Below are 21,377 nucleotides of genomic sequence, written 5' to 3' on the forward strand. Positions count from 1 at the left end.
CGTAAATAAAATTCCTAGTGTGGCCTATCCTAATAAAAAGAACATAAAACAACTTTGGAATCCACCGTTGGACCCGAGAAGCTTGTCTTGATGTTCCATCTTGATCCATGTAGCGGGAGTGAGTATCCGGTTCTCCATCTTTGGTCTTCTCAAAAATTACAATTAAAAATTACAAAATATAAACCTATTTACATTCTAATTAAAACTGTAATTACAAGTGAAAAATCCAAAACGGAGATACGAGATCTCAAAATACAACCAAGACCGTGTTCCATCATTACGGTAACACGTTCTACTAAGGCCACACTAAGTTACAACAGATTGTAAAAATAAATACGTAATAAAAGGCATTCAAAAGCATTCAAAATTAACGATAAATAAATGCATCAACTAAAAACAAATTTATTCGTGACATAATTCCGTAATTATGTTAAATTAATCCAAACCTCCTTTTAATGATTAAAATTCATGTGATAAAACCGCTTCTATCAATTTAATTTTAATCCAATACAATCCGTTACTTTAAATACGCTTTAAAATAACTTAATGGTACGTGTGTGAACCGTTTCACAATCATAGCGAGTGTACAATATCCGTATAAAGTACATATTAAGGCCAAAAGAAAATTTAAAACAAAAGAATAAATTTTCAAAGCTGCCAAACCAAAAATCACTCGATCCAGGGACATAAGTGCTCGACCGAGGAATAAAAGAGCTCGATCGACTGAACTGCTAGTCGATCGAGAGGATTGCTAAACAGAAAGTGCTCGATCGACTATACTGGTGGTCGATCGAGTACTTTTATTAGCAAATCTGTTCGATCGAGTACGAGGAGGTCTCGATCGAGCAGTCAGGGTTTGAAAAGTGGTCGATCGAGTGCAGCAAGGACTCGATCGAGTAAAAACAAGACAGAAAAACCACTCGATCGATTAGAAACTTGCTCGATCGAGTACAAAAGTTTCTGAAAACTTCAACCCTCGTGAAACAGTTTGTCAAAACAAAACATATTGCAATTTTGATCAAAACCTTGTAAAATTAAATCAACAAATTGCAAAACATTAACATATTGCTATAATGATCGTGTAAAATAACAATATGCAACGGACAATAACCGTATCAACCGTGTAAACACAAGACACGGTTAACAAAACACAAAAACGCAACAGCCCAAAACAAAAAAAATTCTGCCGTGAGAAATAGGCTGATGCCGCACGGTTTTTAAGACAAAAACAAGATCGTTTCAAATCGATTTATGAAAAATCACAATGAAAATTTACGTGGCCTCGCTCTGATACCACTTGTGGGGTAATATCCGTATAAGACCCTTTAAATTTAGGACTATAACGTAAATTTAACATGTGAAATATGGTCATAAACGAAATACAATATAGAAACGACAAAGATAAAGAATCAACCTCGGGTCCTTTGTAGTGCGGCGTAAAGAACAGAAATCAACAGAGATTTCCTCCTAATCGTTGCACCCAAGACCGTCTGAGACTATGCCCTTGTGCTAGAAATGCTCTCTAATTGACTTCCAATATCGAGAGAGCTATTGTGAGGTTTTTACCGATGTGAGATCTAGGTTTCAGAGAGAAATGATCTCCAAAACCCTAGTTTTCTGTAAAATGAAATTGTGTAGGTCACAAAGGAGAGGAGTTCTCCTTTTGTGTGTTTCGGCCAACCGTGGGTTTGCATGGGGAAGTGGGCTTCCACTTCCTCTTAATTTTACCTCGTGGACCGGCTCGAAAAATGCTAAATGTATATGACGCGGTTTATTATAAATCGTCATCGGTTATCGGCTATTAAAACATCAACTAATAACACGGGTTAGTTGAAGTATTAATGCATGTCCGACAAAGACGATATTGTATAATTTATTCAATATACATTAATTAAATATAATCGTTTATATTTAATTTACGAATTAACTGTTTAATTCGCCTTAGCCCATTTTATTTAATCCGTATTAAATATAATATCTCAACATCACATTTTGACTAATTACTAGTCAAATAACTCGGACTAACTGGTTAGTCAAAATTGGCATCTACATGACTGTATTTTCATACTGTCACGTCTCTCAAACGTATCCTATAGGTGTGACTTTTAGGGACCAGTTGATCACCGCCATCTGTATGACAATAACGTCAAACTTATCTAGCAAGCCAACCGTTATTGATAAACGTGGATCAACTGATAATAATACCAAAAGTATGCCCTTTGATCCTTTTAGAGATTTATAAGTCCTTGCACTAACTGTAAAGGACACCAGCCCCAACAAGCTCCCACTTGTCCGTACAAGTGTATGTGCAATGACGTTATCCGCACTAACTGGAGGACACAAGCTCCAACATGGATACGGTTCAAAAGACTAGTGTGGTCCGTCCCTCACCATGGTTTCGAAATTTGGTTCCTTTGCAACCAGTTTTACAACGGGTTGTATGATGATAATAGAGCCTTACTTGATTCTGCTGCTAATAGGAGATTCGAAGATAATACTAATGACGGTAATGCTTGGAAGTTGATTGATCAAATAGCTACTCACACAGCTGAGTATGGTAACCCAGAGGAAGTAAAAGAGGGAGTGGTTCAGATAGTGCGGTCGCGGAATAGTTAGAGGCCATACTTGCTCAAATAGCAGAATTAAAGACTACTCAGTCTTTGGGTAAGCAGAAAACAGTTCATATGGTTCAACAAGAAGTTTTCTGCGAGAGAAGGAGGATAGATGGCCACACTGCGGCCAAGTGTATGAGTACCATTGAGCAAGTTCATGCCTTCCAATCTTTCAAGCAAGGTACTCCATATTCTAACTTCTTCCCTGAAAGGAGTCAGAATGCTTATGCTCAAGCCCTGCCACAAAATACTTATGTGATTCCTCCAAATCGTGGTAATCAACCACAACGAAGCTTTGTTCGGCAAAATCAAGGAGGTTTTCAACAACTGCAACCTCCTCCTCAAGCTCTTAATACTGAAGTGTCGAAGTTAAAAGCTCTCTTGCATCAAACTTTGATGATGCAAAAAAAGCAAACGGCTCAAATCTCCAAACTCATGGGTCACAACAAGATGTTGGATACTCAAGTTGATCAAATGGCGGCTCAAAATCCTTTAAAACAGTCTGGCCTTCCTCCTCAAGGTAAACAAGCTCATGAGCAAGTTAACGCTATTTCTTTAAGGAGCGGTACTTCTTATCAAGGTCCTGACATGCCCATTAATGAAGATGAGGTTCCCTACATGCATCCTAAGGGACTGGGGAACTTGGAGCTAAGTGATGACGATAAAGAAAATTCCAAAGATCAAACACGGGATAAGCGAAAATGCGAAAAAACGAGGAATAGCATGGTTCCTCGATCGAGTAAACATGGGCTCGATCGAGGATCATCCGTACTCGATGGAGTATACCCCAAGTTCGATCGAGGAACTACCCCAGTGGATGGTTTTTCTCTTGTTTCCGCTACGACATTGGATAAAAAGGTTCCTTGATCGACTACTGGGCTCGATCGAGGCACTCTTGTAACTGACGATAATATTTTCAAACCGTCTCCTAATGTAAAAGAAGTTGAGCCAATAAAGAAAACCAAAATTGAACAATAGTTTGGGAGGTTCATGGAGGTAGTGAAGATGCTTCAAGTGACAGTATCATTTACTGAATTGGTAACTCAAGTGTCGGCTTATGCTAAGTTTTTAAGGGAAATCTTATCAAAGAAGCGGTCTTTTGATGAAGTGAAGACAGTAGCATTTACTCAGGAGTGTGCGGCCGCATTACAAGCTAACTCACCACCAAAGCTTAAGGATCCAAGGAGTTTTTCTATTCCTTGTCATATTGGTAGTATAGCTATTGATACAGCCCTTTGTGATTTAGGGGCTAGTGTTAGTGTCATGCCATATTCAATATGTAAAAACTTAAATATGGGTCAACTCCATATCACTAATATGACCTTACAAACGGCCGACAGATCTCTAGTTAATTGAATTTGTTTTGATTAGTTTAGGTTTTATTAAACTTAATTCAGTTAGTTTTGAAATAGGTTGGTTTTTCTTGTGAATTTCTTGTTAACTAGTTAGTATGATGTTAATTTCTGAAGCAAAACTCTCAGGACTCGATATTTGGACAAATAAGACTCGATTTTAGCAGTGAAATGGACTGTTTATTGTGAATAAAAAGACTAAAATTTTGGATAGAAACTTTGGAACTCGTTTTGAACACTCGGATGGACTGTTTAAAGACACGGATTTATATTGGACAGTGTACGAAATTTGGATTGCAAGTATGATTAGAATCGAGTGACTTGGGATATGACTTAATCTAAGAACTAAGCCACTACATTAAGCCTAAGAGGGATCCAGGCACTAAGCAATGGAATCACTCAACTCTAAGCACAAAGCAAAAGAGGGTTTTCTTGCACTAAGCAAACAAGATTAGTAGAAAGCAAAGCTTCTAACTTGTGTTTATCATTCATCAAATCTGAGTTTTTCATGAGGAAACCCTTGCTTTAAAAGACCAAGTCAAGAAATCCTCACCATACATTCAAATACTAATCTAAGGGCTCATAGAGACCCACAAAAAACCGTGCAAGCTTGGTCCCAAGGACCTTGCACAAGTTGAAAATCAAAAGCTAAAAAACAAGGAAAGTAAACTAATAAGACAATGATTATTTAAACATAGAGTAAACTCTTTTGGAAGCATCAAGGGGTCCGACCAAGCTTGTATATGAGTAGTAGAGCAGCAAAAAGAAGCCTTGTGGGTGTCTTGGTTAGTTTAGGAAGGTTGAAAATGACTTGAAAGCGACCTTGTACCTTCCTCTTGCAAACCGTGTAAGCTTGGGCCATCCGGTTTTGTTTCTTGCTTTTCCCTATGATTATCACCTTTCCAAGACACAAGCTCTTAGACAAAAATAATCTAAACTCATCATAGAAGATTTTTAGGCCATAAATTGCCCCATGTTCTTAGACGGATTTCAAATTGGACCCTATTTCGGTTAAAGGACCAAAACCGGGTTCATGCTTGCTTGTTGTGGATGGTTTTGCTTCAATTTTATTATTGTTTGTAATTAGGTTGTTGTTTTTTGCGAAATAGGTAAGAATTTGAGTCTATTTTTTATGTTGTTATTGCGTGTTTGGTGTCGATTTGGGGAAGGGGATGAAGACCATGGAACAAAAGTTAAATCTCAACAATTGATCACGGCCAAACGTTGAGATTCAATGTTTGAACCAGGGTGAACGTTGGGATTCAACGTTTTGCCATGGTAAACGTTGGATCTCAACGTTTGGCCATGGTACAACGTTGGATCTCAACGTTTGGCCACGGTCAATTGTTGATATTCAACTTTTGTCCGTGGTCAAACATTGAGTGTCAACTTTGGTCCATGGTCGATTGTTGAATGTCAAATTTTGTCCATGGTTCGTTCAATTTTTTTTTTAAAAACCGTGTTTTTTGCTATTATTTGCCGATTTTTGTATTTATAAGTTTTCTAGTCGATTAGTGTGTTTTATGAAAAAATTTATTTGATTAATGCAGATGGTAGATTGAAATAAGAGAGGAAAGGTCGTTATGCAACCTCCGCCTCCGCCACCCGGACTGGATTTTTACGATGTCGAAGCATCGTTTGCGGGTTCAACAGGCCCACCCAGAGCCACCGCCACTTCGAAAGCCAACTCTCATGGTTATGATGCCTACTCTCGGTCACTTCCATAGTGAGTTGAAGGAGTCAAGGTCACGGGAGGTTGCCGGTAGTTACCGGCATGTTGGAGAGGAGGAGCCATCAGATAAGGGGTCGAAGGACGGGGATGTTGGAGAGTATCCGGTCGTAGGGAACCCACCATCCCAGAGAGTGTTGACTCAAAAGTTGGCTCGGGATCATAGAGGACGCTATTCGAGTGTTATAGAGACGTCCTTTAGCAAGGATAGGACGAGGAGGCCGAAGAGGGATACTTCTTGGGTCCTGAAAGAACCCGTTCTTGGTGGTCCTAGTAACATTGCCATCTTACGGAGTTTTGGTGGACACGTAGCATTCAAAAGTTGGTTTGAACCTAACCCGGATAATATGAGGTCGTGGCTCAAGTTCTATGAGAGGTCGGAAGTTGCGAGAGAGATTAGGGAGATATATCTCCATGAGGTTGTTGCCGCTAGGGTCCAGACGAGCGGGCTTGGGGTTTGAGGGATTGTTTTACCACCGGTCTAGACGATAACCTCTTTAGTGCTTTTATCGAGAGATGGCACCGGGATATTAACACTTTCTATATGACTTTTGGAGAGATTAGTATCATGCTCCATGATGTTCAGCAGATTCTTGGGCTACCTGTTAGTGGTGAGCACGTCTTCGTGGACAGTATGGCTGAGGCTGATGATAGTGGTTTGAGGGGAAAGATTTCTAGGTTTTATAGAGTTCTTGAGTCCGCGGTTGTACCACCGCGCTATAAGAAGAGTGGTTTTCATACGATAGAGTTGAGGAGTGTATTTGAGCGAGGCAACGAGCATGACTCGTTCCGGGCCTACCTCTTGATTTTATTGGGACATACTATTTTCATGGATAATAGTGGTGATAGGATGAACGCTCAGTTTTTGCTTTTGTTTGATGTCTTGATCGGGTTGATTCTTATGCTCGGGGTGTCGCTTGTTTAGCTTACTTGTACCGACAGTTAGGGATAGCATCGCGCCGAGATAGTACTGATGTTAGTGGGTGTCTACCGTTACTCCACGCATGGATATACGAGTATTTTCCCAAGTTCTGACCCGGTGCCGGATTCTTACTTAAGGACCGACCTTTAGTCGAGGCTTGGGCCCGCTTGCCTCGAGCTAAGGGTGATTATGAGAGTTTTCATATGTATCGCCATAGTTTGGACGATCTTAGGTTGGAGCATGTCTGATGGTTGCCCTACGGGAACCGTCCCCAGGTATCTTGTAGAGTATCACTTTACTCGGGTTTTATTAGACATCTTGATATAGTAGAGTCGTACCAGCCTGATCGGTGCATGCGTCAGTTTGGTTATCGTCGGACTATCTCGTACCCTATGTCGATTCCGTCTCTTGAGTATCGCCCAGCAAATGGGAATTACAGGCTTCAGTTCGGGGAAGTGCCCGATAGGACACGGGGGATCCCAACTTCGATCATATCATTCTGGCATCGGTCAACTAAAGTAGTTATGCCGTTCGAGCATGCTCAGGGGTACATGAATTGGTATACGGAGATTTCACACCCCTATTTCTATCCCCTCTCACACCGTCTCCATTTTCGTATTGTTGAGTTTCTATGGAGTCGAAGGTCGCCCTAACTCTTAGTCGTCAATTCAACAACAACATCTTCTAACAACCCAGTGAAGAGATGGAGAGAGAGCGTTTAGAGGATTTGTTTGCGGACATGCGTCCCTACTATGAAGACATATATGACTACCAGTTTATTTTATTTTTTGTTTTTGTCTCTTTGTACGGATCATATTATTTTAATTTTAGGGTCTTTAACTCTTTGTATGGATATTTACAATTCTATTTTCTTTCCTTAATTTAATTTTAGTAATCATTTTATTAATCAACCCCGTAGTTTATATCGTGTTTAAATTACAACTTAATTTAAACACGATATAAATTAACAATAGGGCATAAATTAGAAATACAACTTAATTAAGTAAAACATAAATTGAAGATACAACTTAATTAAAACTTAGTTAACGAAAATTAAAAAACGACATAAATTGAAATTACAACTTAATTAAAACATAGTTTAACTTTATTAAGTTCGAATTTAAATTCGAACTTAATTATCTTCATCTGATGAAGATGACAATTCCAAAACTTCTACATCGTCTCCGCCTCAATTTCTTCAGGTTGAGCAGCAACATATTGATCATAAATATCTATGATGTCGATTTTGGAATTCCGAGGTTGAACACTCTACTGACACATAATTCGAAAAGTGTTGCATAATCGAGCACGGTCGGTATGCGCTCAAAATATCTGATGACATCACATCGCAACCTCCGATACTCCCACAACTTTTCTGTTAATGTTTCTGCAGACACAACAACGTCATTAACGGAAGGAGTGCGGAAATTTTCTCAGTTTTTGGCTAAGATATTACACAGAGAGCCAATTGGCGGCTCCTCAAGCAAGTACAATACAGTGTCACTTCGGACGACTAATTCAAGACGAGCCACTAACACTGGTAAATCCTCAACCAATGAGTCGATCTTTTGTTGGTACACTCTGGATTTTTGAGCATTTGTGGCCATTTTAATATTCTTGTGAATGGATTTAATTGAGAAATCAGGATTTTTAATTGTGAATAATATAGGATGTTGTGATTGGAATGGACATCAGCAAGGGGTATTTATACCCAATTGTTAACGGTTATAATGTTTGAATTTATAACGGCAACACTTTTTTGAATTTCAAACGATTATATTTTTAAATTTTGAACGTTTATTTTTGTAAAATTTCAATAGGTTATAATGTTTGAATTTATAACGGTAACAATTTTTTGAATTTCAAACGGTTATATTTTTAAATTTTAAACGCCTATTTTTTTTTAAAATTTCTAACAGTTATAATGTTTGAATTTATAACGGTAACAATATTTTGAATTTCAAACGAACTTAATAATTTTTTTTTTGCATTTCGAACGGTTTTATTTTTGAATCTTTATTCCGAACAACTGTCAAGTGTGATAACTGTCACAGTATCATCATTTCGCCTTCTACGACGTCTTCTCGGCGTCGAACCCATGAATGCTTGCCAGTTCTCAATGTTCTGTTCGTATAACGTATCTAGGTGAGCAGCACTAGCATCTAGGTAGGTCAACCAATTCAAGCGGGATGAAGTGGTGGCATAGGTAAACTCTCAGGGGGGGCCCTCTAGAATGCAACCGCATCCAATGGTTATGGTATAGGACAATCCACACAATAATACCGCACGATTGTCTGTCTTCAATTGGGGTCTTCAATGGCATGATAGTGGTTCAACTTCCGTCCCAAACTTTCTTCCCCTATTCCCCTCGTATATGACTAATAACACATATTGTCTAGTTGAAAAGCGTTGCAAACACGAGCAAATTGTCACCACACATCCAGTAGTCCAGGCCACAACTAATCGGAGTAAAGAACTCAACTCGTATAAGTGCCGACTCAAACCCTGTCAGACCGGTGGTCGATGATGGGTAAATTCCGAACAACTGTCTGTATATATCGTCGCTCTTCATCTCCCCGACACACCATTCCTGCATAACTATATAATCTGTCTCTTGGCCCCGTTGGGCGTGAGATATAACCCGTAACCCACAATGCCCGTCATCTCCAACATCCACCCAACCATCGAAGTGACCCCAAAGCAGCACCTCAGGAACACCCCACCGTTTTCCAACGGAGCTCCTGATTTGAAATCACCATGTCTTTGTTGTGATGGTGGTGCATTTGTTAAACCTTCAGTACTTGGTGTCCCAAACTTCCTTTGTACATGATCGAAACCTGACTTGTTTCTAGTTGTAGAACATCTCGGACGGCCTTTCAGATGCTCATTGATAGGGGTGGCAAAATGTCTTGGTCCTCTGGGTATGAGAAGTCATGCAACGAGTCTATGATTGCCCTTCGGTAAGCCAGGTCACTGTTACTCACACCTTCAACTAATTCCTCAAACAAATCACTATCATTTTTCGGCATTTGTTGAGGACTATCATACACCAATATCTTCCAAAAGACATGAAAATCCTCAAGATGGATCCTCGTACCTCTATTCTTCAATGAAACCAACTTGCATGCACAAGGTAATCCATGAGTTGTTTGTAGCACGTGTGGAAATTGATCCTCTACCCCGATATCCAAACCAAGGCCTCTCAAAAGTTCTTTCTCCATTATCTCTATGGCCATAATGGACACGTTCCCTTGCAATAAGGAGAAAGTGCAGAATGTTATCCTTGGTCTACTCATTGAATATTCGAGCTCTTTTTTTTATCTTGGAGTGTTGACCTTCTAGCATGTCGTGGATACGGGACCACATGGTATCAAGTGTGAGATGACTGCTTTTCAATCAAGCCTTCAATAAAGAATGGGCCGACTCAACACGGGAAGTTGCCGTGTTACCAACATGGAAGCACTCGTTTGTATAACAAAATACAAACTTCGTCGCTTTCTTACCCCAAGTGTTCCCGATATAAGTGGCTAAAGCGGGCCACTTGATACAGAAGATCCTCTACCAATGCTGAAACTCTTGCTCGGTAGGTGCATCGATCACATTAATCCAACCCGATTCTGGATTTGTCATGAAATGTTTCTTGTAACTCTCTGATCGATAAGTAGTGATAGCTTTAGCATTGATGGGTTTGTTCACATGCAATCAACACAACAAATGATCAACCCCGGGATATACTGCATTAAGAGCGTTGATCAAACCCAATTCCCGGTCAGTGACAAAAACAGAAAGGGACGCTCCCGTGGAATCCAAAATATCACCTAACTTCTTCAACAGCCACTTGTAACACTCCTCGGACTCGATAAGAAGCATCGAACATGCAATTAAGAACTACGAGCCGGTGGGTGTGACACCAACCATCTCAATGACTATATTCTTGTACATGTTGGTATTATACATCGAATCCATGATTACCATTTAAGGATAAGCCTAGAACAACTTCACGGAATCAGGATGTGCCATGAAAACATGTGTGATCTCTTTAGTCTCGGAATTACTCTCATGCCAATGCACGTATTTCGCTTCTACCGCTAGAGCCAACATATGTTGAGCGTTGTTTCTTTCACCCCTAACTTCTTGCCTAATTTTCCTTGTCTCATTATATATTTGGGTGCTTGACGGTTGAGGTTTTTCGGGGGTTTTCAAATGAAAACCATTTTTAATATCCCTCGGTAGAACCCCAACCATAGTTTGTTGCCTAACATATGCCTCCTCCTCCGCATCCAATCCCGCGAAGTGCCGATCCCCGTCCTTATAAACGGCTACGTTGTGGTTGTGTAGTCCACCACCCTCGTAGGTTACAATGTTCCAAACTATCGTCACTTTGATCATTTTTAACCACGTAATTTTGCACGACACGAATATGGAACAAGCATGAACCCTTATGCGACCTCCTTGGCTTTTCGGGATCATCTGTTGGCGGGGGTAACCCATGTCTTTTACATCGAAAATAACTTGCCAACAACCCGTTTTCTTTTCTGTTTTTTACTCCGTTATTTGCTTCAACCAAAGCAAACCTATTCTCGAACGCAACAATATTAGCCCAATTGAAAGCATCATCACGAGTCTCGAAATCTGAAGTAGTCACGAACAACGGGTTGCTCTAATCAATTGAATTCTCGCCAAAACTCTCCCACAAACCTGTTCCAAGCAATACGGACAATAGTTAGACAATTAAAACGATACATAACCTAAATAAATTACGTAAAACGAAAGCAAAACAAGATAAAACTAGTTTATAGTCCGACCACGGACTGAAAGTTGACACTTAACAATTAATCCATGGCTAAAACACGAGACTCAACAATCGACCATGCCCAAAGATTGAGACTCAACGTTCAACCATGGCCAAACGTTGCAACTCAACGTTCAACCACGGCCAAACGTTGAGCCTCAACGTTTGAACCATGGCAAACGTTGGGAATCAACGTGACACCATGGTCAAACATTGGATCTCAACGTTTGGTCATGGCTGAACGTTGGATCTCAATGTTTGGTCCATGGCTGAACGTTGGATCTCAACGTTTGGTCCATGGTTGAACCTTAGGTTGCACAAATTTCAGATTTACGCAAAAAAACCGCAATGTTTGCTAATACTAAGTCAATATGCAACGTAAATCAACTAACGAATATATTTAACGATGCGCAAAAAAAATGAAAATTATCCAAATAATGAAGCGATTAAGTTGTTTACGTACCCGTGATTCGGGATCCGTCATGTTAATTAATCTTGTCAATTGTTATTGTTGTTTTTTTTCTAATTTAGTTAATTTTTACTAGAATTTGAGAGAAGGTTTCTAGAGAGAGAAACGATTGCAAATGTGCAAAGGGCATTATCGTCTTTTGGAATGAAAACGTCGTCGATAATTACTAAAACGTCGTCGATGAAAATTAGTCATCTTTAAGAAAAGATGTATTTTGTTTCTGATATGTTTCTATATGCGTATCTCTTCTAAGGAATACCACACCTTTTCTACTAAAAAACTCTAACCACGTATATAATTCATGATCATATAAAACTAGGTATCATGTAGAATATCTTTTTTTTTTATATAGGAAAGATCCGATTTATGGGTATGGAAGTTTAAGGGGGCCTGTTTGGTAGAGTCTTTAACCTAAATCTAAGGATTGTTTCAAATTTTAATGGGTCATGTGTATGACTCGTAATTCTTACAAAAATGGGTCCCAAAGATTTGCTAATTGAATCACGTTTGACAGAATTACTCCAGTGACCATGGACTTGTGTTTTTCTTGAGTGGAGATGACCGTAGACTTCATATTATGGAAGAGTCAAGAGTAATGACAAGAGACGTACATGTCACACAACGTGGAAAATCCCTCTTCATTCACATTCAAGTTTTGAATTAAATTACTAGACTAGAGTATCCAGGATTACTTGTATAGTTGTATATGACATATGAGTGGAAACTTGGTCGAATATACTGATATGCTTTTACCAAAATTATCAGATATCTATTGACTATATAATGTGTTGATAAATCAAATCGTAAAGTAAATATGGAGTACTCATTAATCTCATGTTATATTAACGTGATATAATCAGGAATTAATTATATCCACATCTCATTTGAAACTTAATACTCGTAATACGTACTAGAATACCGTTAATTATTAGGTCTCCAATAGGTATGGTGGCGGTAATTTCCTATTATGTGTACACGTGAACAAGTAACTAGATTTGAAAGAAGCGGAGAAATGATTCTTTTACAAACTAAGGAATTACTTCTATTGACAATTAGGTGGCCTTACTCCGTATTTGTTACTTTAATTTTAGGTATATAACAGTAACACAATGCTAATTTATCATTAATATTACAGAGGAGTTTATCACTGATAAATAAAAGGGAAGGTAGTTAAAGTTTACTAAGGGAAATAGTAAATTAATAAAATAATTTTTCACATCAACTTAACGTCTAAGCGATGTTGTGTTAGAGAAGGAAAAACACAAAATCTCATTTGTGACCAACAATATCCGTCACTTTGGAGTGACGGATACCATTTAACCTCACAAAGTACCCACTTTTTCTCTCTCTGCAACACTATTTATGTGGTCCCCTTTCTCCACTAACCCATTTTGTTACCATTTTAACTCACAAAATATCCGCCACAAATGGTGACCCGTCACAAGGGAGACCAATTGAAGGAAAAAAGGGTGTTACTGTGTTACCCTTATAAAGACTGTGAGCTGTGAGATATACGAGCATTTTACATTTGTGCATTTCACTGTGTAATGCAAGAAACATGTTCATTATTGTCAACCAAATATAAGATTCCTTACCCTAATTGCTTCACCTGCCCAAAGGTGTACAAAAGCTTAAAGAGCAACTAGCATCGTCTTACCCTTGAATTAAAGCATACACTTGAAAGTTCAAAGACAACTTGCATCATAATAACATCGGAAAAGCTAAAGTGAACAACTCACATACCAAAATGCAATGGTGGAGCGAGGAGCGAGGCTAGTAGAAGCGCTCGCATCCGCTGAAAAATTAAAACTTTAGATTTTAAAGTTTTTAAAATTTTGCTTATTACATGGCTTGTTCGTCCTATTTAACTTTTTTTTTACCCTCTTAACTTGAAATTCTGACTCCACCAATGTCAAAATGTACAACTTAATACTAATCTAAAAAAATTATAATAGTTAGATAGAAACTACTTTCAAAATAACAAAAAAAGTTTTAAAAATTATCCATAGAATTGTCTCCTTCCTCGTAATTATTTGTTTAACTTTTAATTAAAAAACCTTTCAGAAAAAATAAAGAAGTTAAGAAAATCATTAAGACAAGTATTAATGTGTTTTAAATAAATTTAGGATTTTTTACGGTGTAGCCATGTGTTTTTTCTGTTTCTACGATATATCCTTGGTTTTCCAAAATCATACAAGGTACCTGAACTCAATAATTTTTTTACAAATACCCTAAACGCTGAGTAAAGCTTATGATTTCAAGTATTATATTTGGGTGGTTTTGGTTGATTACTCATCCAAAAGTCGTAAAGTCAACAATATAATCCTTATTTCTCATCAATAATGTACAATTTTTTGCCACAATATGTAACCATTATAAAGCTCGATTTTTTATACTTAAGAGTATTTTAGGTGGTAATTATAGACTTTAAGAATATATTAGATATTTCTTAAAAATCGAGGGTATATATTAGAATTCGGGAAAATACAAAAGTACACCATAGAAAATCCTATCAATTTAAGCAACTTCACTACATACACGATTGAGGCTCATCTCTTCGTTAGTAGAGAAAAATTTGGTTATAGGATGAGATGCTTATTATTATTATTATTATTATTATTATTATGTAGGATGAGTAGAGTGAAAACTAGACCTGGCAAAAGTATACCGAACCCGAAAAATCGATCGAAAATACCTGAATCGACACCTGACCGTACATCCGAAAGGTATAACTGAACTTCACCTCAACTCAGAATCGACTGAATTGATTCGAAATCGAACCGAATTTGTAATATCCGAAATAGACCCAAGATCGAATGAACCTGAACCGTTTCAACCTGAATTGTTTTAATCCGAACCGATATATACCTGAACCGATTTCAACCCGTACAATGATGAGTGAAACCCAACATTTAAACCCGAAATGACCCGAATATACCTAGGCGTCACATCTAAGGTGTCTTTTTGTACATGAGTGTCACCCATTTTACCTCAATGAATTATTATTATATCATAGTTATACAAAAAAAAAACATTATAGATTACTTTTTAAAAATAAAAATTATTTGTAATATATACAAAAAAAACATTATATATTACTTCTTGACATCCGATCCTTATATGACCTGACTCGAATCTCATTTGCTTTGATATTGACCCGACTCGAACCTTATTTGCTCCGATATATATTGACCCGACTCGAACCTGAACCGACCCAAAATATCTACAACCGATTAAAAGTGGAAACTGAATCCAACCTGAGTTGAACCGAACTAAAATCGAAAAACAAGATAAACCGAAATAACCCGATCCGAAAGAACCCGAACCGAAACTGATCTGATTGACCCGTTTCCCACCTCTAGTGAAAACTACAAAGTGAATAAGATAAAGATGATGAGGAGTCAATGTTGTATAGAGTCTCAACTCTCATGTGATTGACACAATATAATTTCAAAATTTAGAAGCTAATATTCTTTAACTAGGGCTTGCAAAATGTTCATCAAATTAAAATACGACAAAATTTCAATTTTGTTTTCAATAACTTTATGAGTAAATTATCAATAACTCCCTTTTAAAATACACTTTTTAAAATTTACTCCCTTTTATAAAAAAGTTTAAAAATTACACCCATAATATTGCAAAAATTTAGAAATTGCTCCCAAACCCCTACTTTTACATTTTTATGACAAAAATGCCCCTTATTTCATTTCTTATATGACGAGTACGGTGGTGAAGTTTGGCGGAGGATTGTGGTGGTTAGCCGTGGAGTCCTTGGGTGGTTGAAAGGTGGGCATAGTTGTAATGGAGTTGGGTGGTAATATGAAAAATTTTAAAAAAAATAAGGGGTATTTTTGTCATAAAAATGCAAATATAGGGGTTTGGTAGCAATTTTTAAATTTTTGCAATATTTTGGGTGTAATTTTTAAACTTTTTTTTAAAAGGGAGTAAGTTTTAAAAAGTGTATTTTAAAAGGGAGTTATTAATAATTTACTCTAACTTTATTAATAACCGTACAAGAATTTTTAACGCGAGTTCAATATCTATTAGAGTTCAATTACTCTCAATCAATATACCATCAAAATTCAATAATATAATTATAGGCCAATAATCTATTACATCAAAATTAGTTCAACTAATAAAAACACTAAAAACTCAATTACCCAATTGACTAGTAATACTAACTATTAACCTCTCCTAGAGGAAATTAAATACCTTCATTAACAAGAATACCTCATTTGCATTATTTAAGCCAAAAGGCCTTTAGGGATTATCTAAACTTCTTATTATACTAGATTTCATACTCGGACGTTGTTATTCCGTAATATCATACTCCGTAACTCATAAGTGATTAAACACTTTTTGTCCTGGGGACAAAATCATCTTAGGATCAAATAAGGCCTTCCTCTCCTTAAATATTCTCCATTTTTTGCCAAAGTGAGATTTCCATTCCTCCAAAGTGTTATAATGAGGTAGATATTGCTTAATCATGATACCATGTTCATCACAATAATTTAGTAACTCTTTATTTTTGTCCTCCAATTCTTGCCAATCATCGAAACCGCTCGAATGTAGCAACCCTACGGTGTAGAAAACATCTTCATCTGGTATAATTGCTGACATATTATCATCCCACCTACATGAGAATAAAGAAAATTAATTAGTTCAAATTTAATGTATGGTGAACGAATTACGTCTTGTATAAGATAGTCTTACAGTAATACTACTACAGGCCCGGGTACATACTTGTTTCGATTCAATGGATAGATGAGGATTGGTCCTAAAACCTTGCTATCTTTGGAAGCAATTTTTGTGAAGACATGAGAGAAATCGTTGATTCGAGATCGCGGTATGAAGATATTAAGCCATGGATGTGGAACATCCCATAACCCTTTAGATTGGAGTTCTAGCTCTCCTCTTCTTACTCTATTTAAGAACTCTACAAATGATACTTCCTTTGTGAAAATAAATTCAGGAATAAAGTTCAAATCCCCTAGTTGCCCTTCCAATTCCTACAAATTCATAAGCCACATTAATTATCAACATGTCTAGGTTAAAATCGACAACAATAATTTTAATTACGGGCAAATTGAAATTTTAATAATTTAACATGCAATAAAATACAATCAAAGTGAAATATATCGAGATAACAAATATACATCGCTTTAATTGTCAACATGTCTTAGCTTGGTTAAAATCGAAAACAACATGAAATTTTAAATAATTTTACGTGCAATAAAATGCAGTCAAAGTGAAATATCGAAATGACTAAGATATATCGCGTTATACCTTGTCGATGTCCGAGCTGTGAGTACTCAAATTGTAGTCATAATAGTACTTGACTACTTCTAAGCAGTAGATGATGCCATTTGATGTGTTTAGAGAAGTAATTTTGGTCTGATCTTTAGGTGTAAAGAAGGACGATCTCCAATTATTTGGACTAAATTGATGCATAATCGAGCCCTCCACGTAATCTAGACCATCGACACGACTTAATTGTTCATTATTATAATCTCCATACAATGAGATTAAATGTTCTTGATCTCTTGCAAAAGTCGAAAAATCATCGTATAACATTCGAACCCATTTCACCTGTCGACGACAAAGATTCGAAACGACAATCAGAAATTATTATAATTACATGCTAAAACAATGATTAAAATGACTAAATTAAGTTGTACTTTAAGATGGATAAAGGTACAACATAATAGACACTACATTATTGTATTAGGCATCATAATTTTAGTCTATTAAATTAAATAACTAGCCACACGCTTGTTAATTTAATCCGACATGATCGATCAGACCAACTAATTAGGTTTGCTTAAAGTACTTGTAATATTTACAAGGACCAATGCCACTAGATAAAGCAGTAAAGTGGTACTAAAACTCAATACCGACAACTGTATAACCTTTCGTTTACCTTACAAAAAAAAGTCATGACAATCGGTTTTAATAGCTTCTATACCGTCTTACTTGGGTCTATCTTATTTTTTAAAGCCTCAAACATGAGTTATTGTGTGCGCTCAGGGTCAAACACATATGAGTGGATACCGTATTTAAGTCACAATCATCCAACCGCGTTTATAATTATTATTATTAGAAAGTAATTAATCAGGATAGCAATATATATAATAATTTTTTGATTACTATTTTATTATTAGCAAGATTGTATAATAATGAAGTGAATGCACGTGAGCTTTATGCATGACAGATCATATAATTTAAAGAGCAATTGATGTAAGTTAAATAAAGGGAATAATAAAGTACCCTTTTAGGTGCAGCTTCTAGTTTAATTCTTGCTCTGGTAATAATTCCAAATTGTCCAAGTCCACCTAAAACTCCATTAAACAGCTCTGAATTTATCGTCTTTGAGCATGTGACTAGTTCTCCTTTTCCTGCAACCAAAAAATTAATATTAGCTCTAATTAATATACGATATACCGCGACCTTATCTCATATTATACACTTTATTTAATGATCCTAAATAATAAAAATATTACATCATACAAACAATCTTTGTACAAGATCACCTGAATTTAGAACTTCTTGCATGTCTTGACGTATTTTTTTTTTCTTTTGGTGGAGTGTCTTGACGTATTTATGTTACAAAATGCAAAAGAAAATATTATCGTACTCAATACGTTGCAAATTTTATTATTATACCCCTAGAAATTGTTAACGACCTAATAATTTAAAATTCAAATAAGATTAATTGTGAGTACTTTGATCTGTAGACAAATTCTTGTCTACTTATATGTTTCCACATATTCATCATCAATGAATTATTACTCCATGTATTTATGGAAAAAACTATACGTACATGTGATAAAATCTAAAATGCTTTACTCGATTTAATTACAGTCGATAACTTTATTTTATTATTTTAACGTGTATTAATCAGATAGCTAAGGCGTGCATGTAAATTTACTGTATATAATAACATACATATACTCCTACGTACATAATTTAATAATGTGACAAAATACTCATGCAATATTCAACTTGTATTATTTCTAACACGTACTAGTAATTACTAATACGGTTTTCTAAAATGTGCCCTAAGGTCACATCTTAAGAATACTTAAATGGGAAGTTTTATAATAAATAGATTATCTACATTATGTAATTATGAACTAATTGATGCACAAAGAGGAAGGTAAAAGTGATAAAAATTCAAAAAAATTACCGGTAACAACGTCTAGTTCATAGACATTGGTAATTTGAGGGCCGTGACGGAAAGCTTGGCCACTAATTCCGGCATTCGAAAGGGTTCCGCCAACACTAAGGTATAAATAGTCGGTCCAAGAAATAGGTGCTAATCCATGCTCTAATGTTGCATGTAACAAATCTATCCAAAGTAGCCCTCCACAAACATCAACATAAAACCCTAAACAATCATCATATGAAACCCTAATCCCACAATTACCGCGATTTTTATCATTAATGTGATTGTAACTATTTTTACTCAAAGAGGTCATATCTATGACAATGCCATTTTCAACCATGGCTTGGCCTCTACATGAATGACCTCGGCCACGAGCCGCTACCTTGAAGGGAAGGGAAGAGTTATATGACAATTTGATTAAGGAAACTATGTCTTGTGTGGATGTAGGGTTGAATACCGCGACGGGTTTAGTATGGACTAACATGCCAAAATCAATGGAAGCCATGGAAATTGAGGAGTCATCAAAGGTTAATTTATTAGAAATTTCATGAGCAAGAAGTTTAGAGGAGAGAATTATGTTTGTCCATGGTCTTTGTTTAAGCCCTATTATTGAGATTAAACGGCTAATTAATTGTATTATGAGATAACATAAATAAGAGGGAGTAAGTTTTGCCATTTTAGAGATAATTATTTATTAATAATTAATATAATTATGTTTAAATTATTTAGGGAAGAAAGTTAGAGAGATTAGGAGGAAAGGAGGGAGTGAGCTAGGGTGTTGTGTTGATGAAATGAGAGCTAGTAGCACATATATATACACAAACGAGTCGAGTTTTTATTAATTTTTATTTTATTTTATTAAGGTGGTAAATTAAGAGTCGTTTGTTCTATAATAAGTAGAATGCGCGAGTAATTTCTTTGAAATTGCATCTATTTTTCCTCTTTCACATTGATCTTTCTTCTTAGAGAAAATAAAAGCAAAAATGCTCAACTATATGTCTATATCATTTGACCATATAAAATGTCATTTGATTGACCACCAATTCTCATTGAAAACTGACACTTTTCGTTATAAGCTGAATACAGGTCAAATATCGCAATTTTAACATCAAAATGTGATCATTTTAATGACACCCTGTTATAGCTTAGAAAATTGTATGTTCTAGTAATTTTTTATCTAAAAATGATTACATTTTCATCTTAAATAGGTCACATTTTACCGCGTCTTTAGCTTGTGACGAAATGTTACCCGTCTTTAGTAAGACTAAAATTAAATTCAATTAAATATACTTTCATTTTTTTTTGGTTAAATTGGAGCTTAAATTAAAAAGTGTTAACAACCAAATAGTTACAAGTCACGAAGGCGGTCGGGGGAGAGCTCGATACAAACCATCGAGTCCAAATTATAATTCGACGAGTCTAAATTACAAATGTACGGTTAAAATTAGCTTAGTTACATATAATTGATTTTATTTTGATATCTCTCCATTAACTTAATTTTCGATCACGTTAAATTCAACAATCCTTAAAAGACACTTCAAACTAATGTAGAGTAAGTTTCTACCCACAAAAATAAATGAAAATGAAAAATACAATTATCGTCAACTAATAATTAATCATACATAAATCAAATTGTCACCCACAAGCCGAATGCTCAAGTTTCTTATAGATGTCTAAACAAATTATAAATAATGGAGTATATATAGTCATTAATCAAATATAAGGGTAGCTAACCAATTTTCGAAAAACCTTAATAATTTAAATCTATTTTTAGTTTTTATTGCCGAGTAATTACTTAGTTACTAAATTATTTGAAGTCCATTTTTATATATTAGAAAGTAGTGCGTTAACATAAGAACGGACAATTTAAATATACATTTAAACAATATTTATCAAATCTTAATGTTAGCTTGATAAATCTCTCTCAAAATTTTATAATCGGTGGAGAGTTGATATTCACCTTCTCTTTTTTTTTTTTTTGGTGACGAGGGGTTGAATCCCCCGGCCGGGCACATGCAATACCCTGCAAACCACGTGTGCCATGTAAGACATCATTTAGGATGACATGTAACCGCAGCACTCCCGTGTAGGGAGTCGAATCCGGGACCTCTCAATTCGTTGTCATTGCAACGCTTTGAGGCACTCCCGCACTCCACTACACTCAAGCCACTTTGGTTACTTTTGCTCTTTTACAATCGGTTAGATTAATAATCATATACTATGTTGGATTGAAAGTCAAGTAAATAACGCAAAGTATAAAATATTTTAAGTCAGTGTAAAATGAGACGAAGGAAGAGAAGGTTGAAAAAAAGTAGATAGGAATCTTCATAAAAATG

General features: G+C 36.2%; 1 protein-coding gene across 1 annotated transcript; it reads right to left on the bottom strand.

The window, feature by feature from the left end:
- Positions 1-15,949: 15,949 nt before the first annotated feature.
- Positions 15,950-19,817, bottom strand: LOC141597094 (cytokinin dehydrogenase 3-like). Its single transcript, XM_074417443.1, has 5 exons — positions 19,063-19,817; positions 18,144-18,271; positions 17,163-17,465; positions 16,620-16,885; positions 15,950-16,509 (listed from the first exon to the last, which is right to left on the bottom strand). The coding sequence occupies exons 1-5, from the start codon at positions 19,715-19,717 to the stop codon at positions 16,215-16,217; spliced, it is 1,647 nt and encodes a 548-aa protein (XP_074273544.1). The 5' UTR covers positions 19,718-19,817; the 3' UTR covers positions 15,950-16,214.
- Between the last annotated feature and the right edge of the window lie 1,560 nt (positions 19,818-21,377).

This window comes from Silene latifolia, chromosome 8, assembly GCF_048544455.1.
Source record: "Silene latifolia isolate original U9 population chromosome 8, ASM4854445v1, whole genome shotgun sequence".
Lineage (NCBI taxonomy): Eukaryota > Viridiplantae > Streptophyta > Magnoliopsida > Caryophyllales > Caryophyllaceae > Silene > Silene latifolia.

Excerpts from the sequence above, each read along its gene's own strand:
- LOC141597094 (XM_074417443.1), bottom strand. The coding sequence starts at position 19,717 with ATGGCAAAACTTACTCCCTCTTATTTATGTTATCTCATAATACAATTA. Across the intron at positions 17,466-18,143 it reads TAGAAGCTGCACCTAAAAGG|GTGAAATGGGTTCGAATGTT; the intron begins GTACTTTATTAT and ends TGTCGTCGACAG. Across the intron at positions 16,886-17,162 it reads ACAGCTCGGACATCGACAAG|GAATTGGAAGGGCAACTAGG; the intron begins GTATAACGCGAT and ends ATGAATTTGTAG.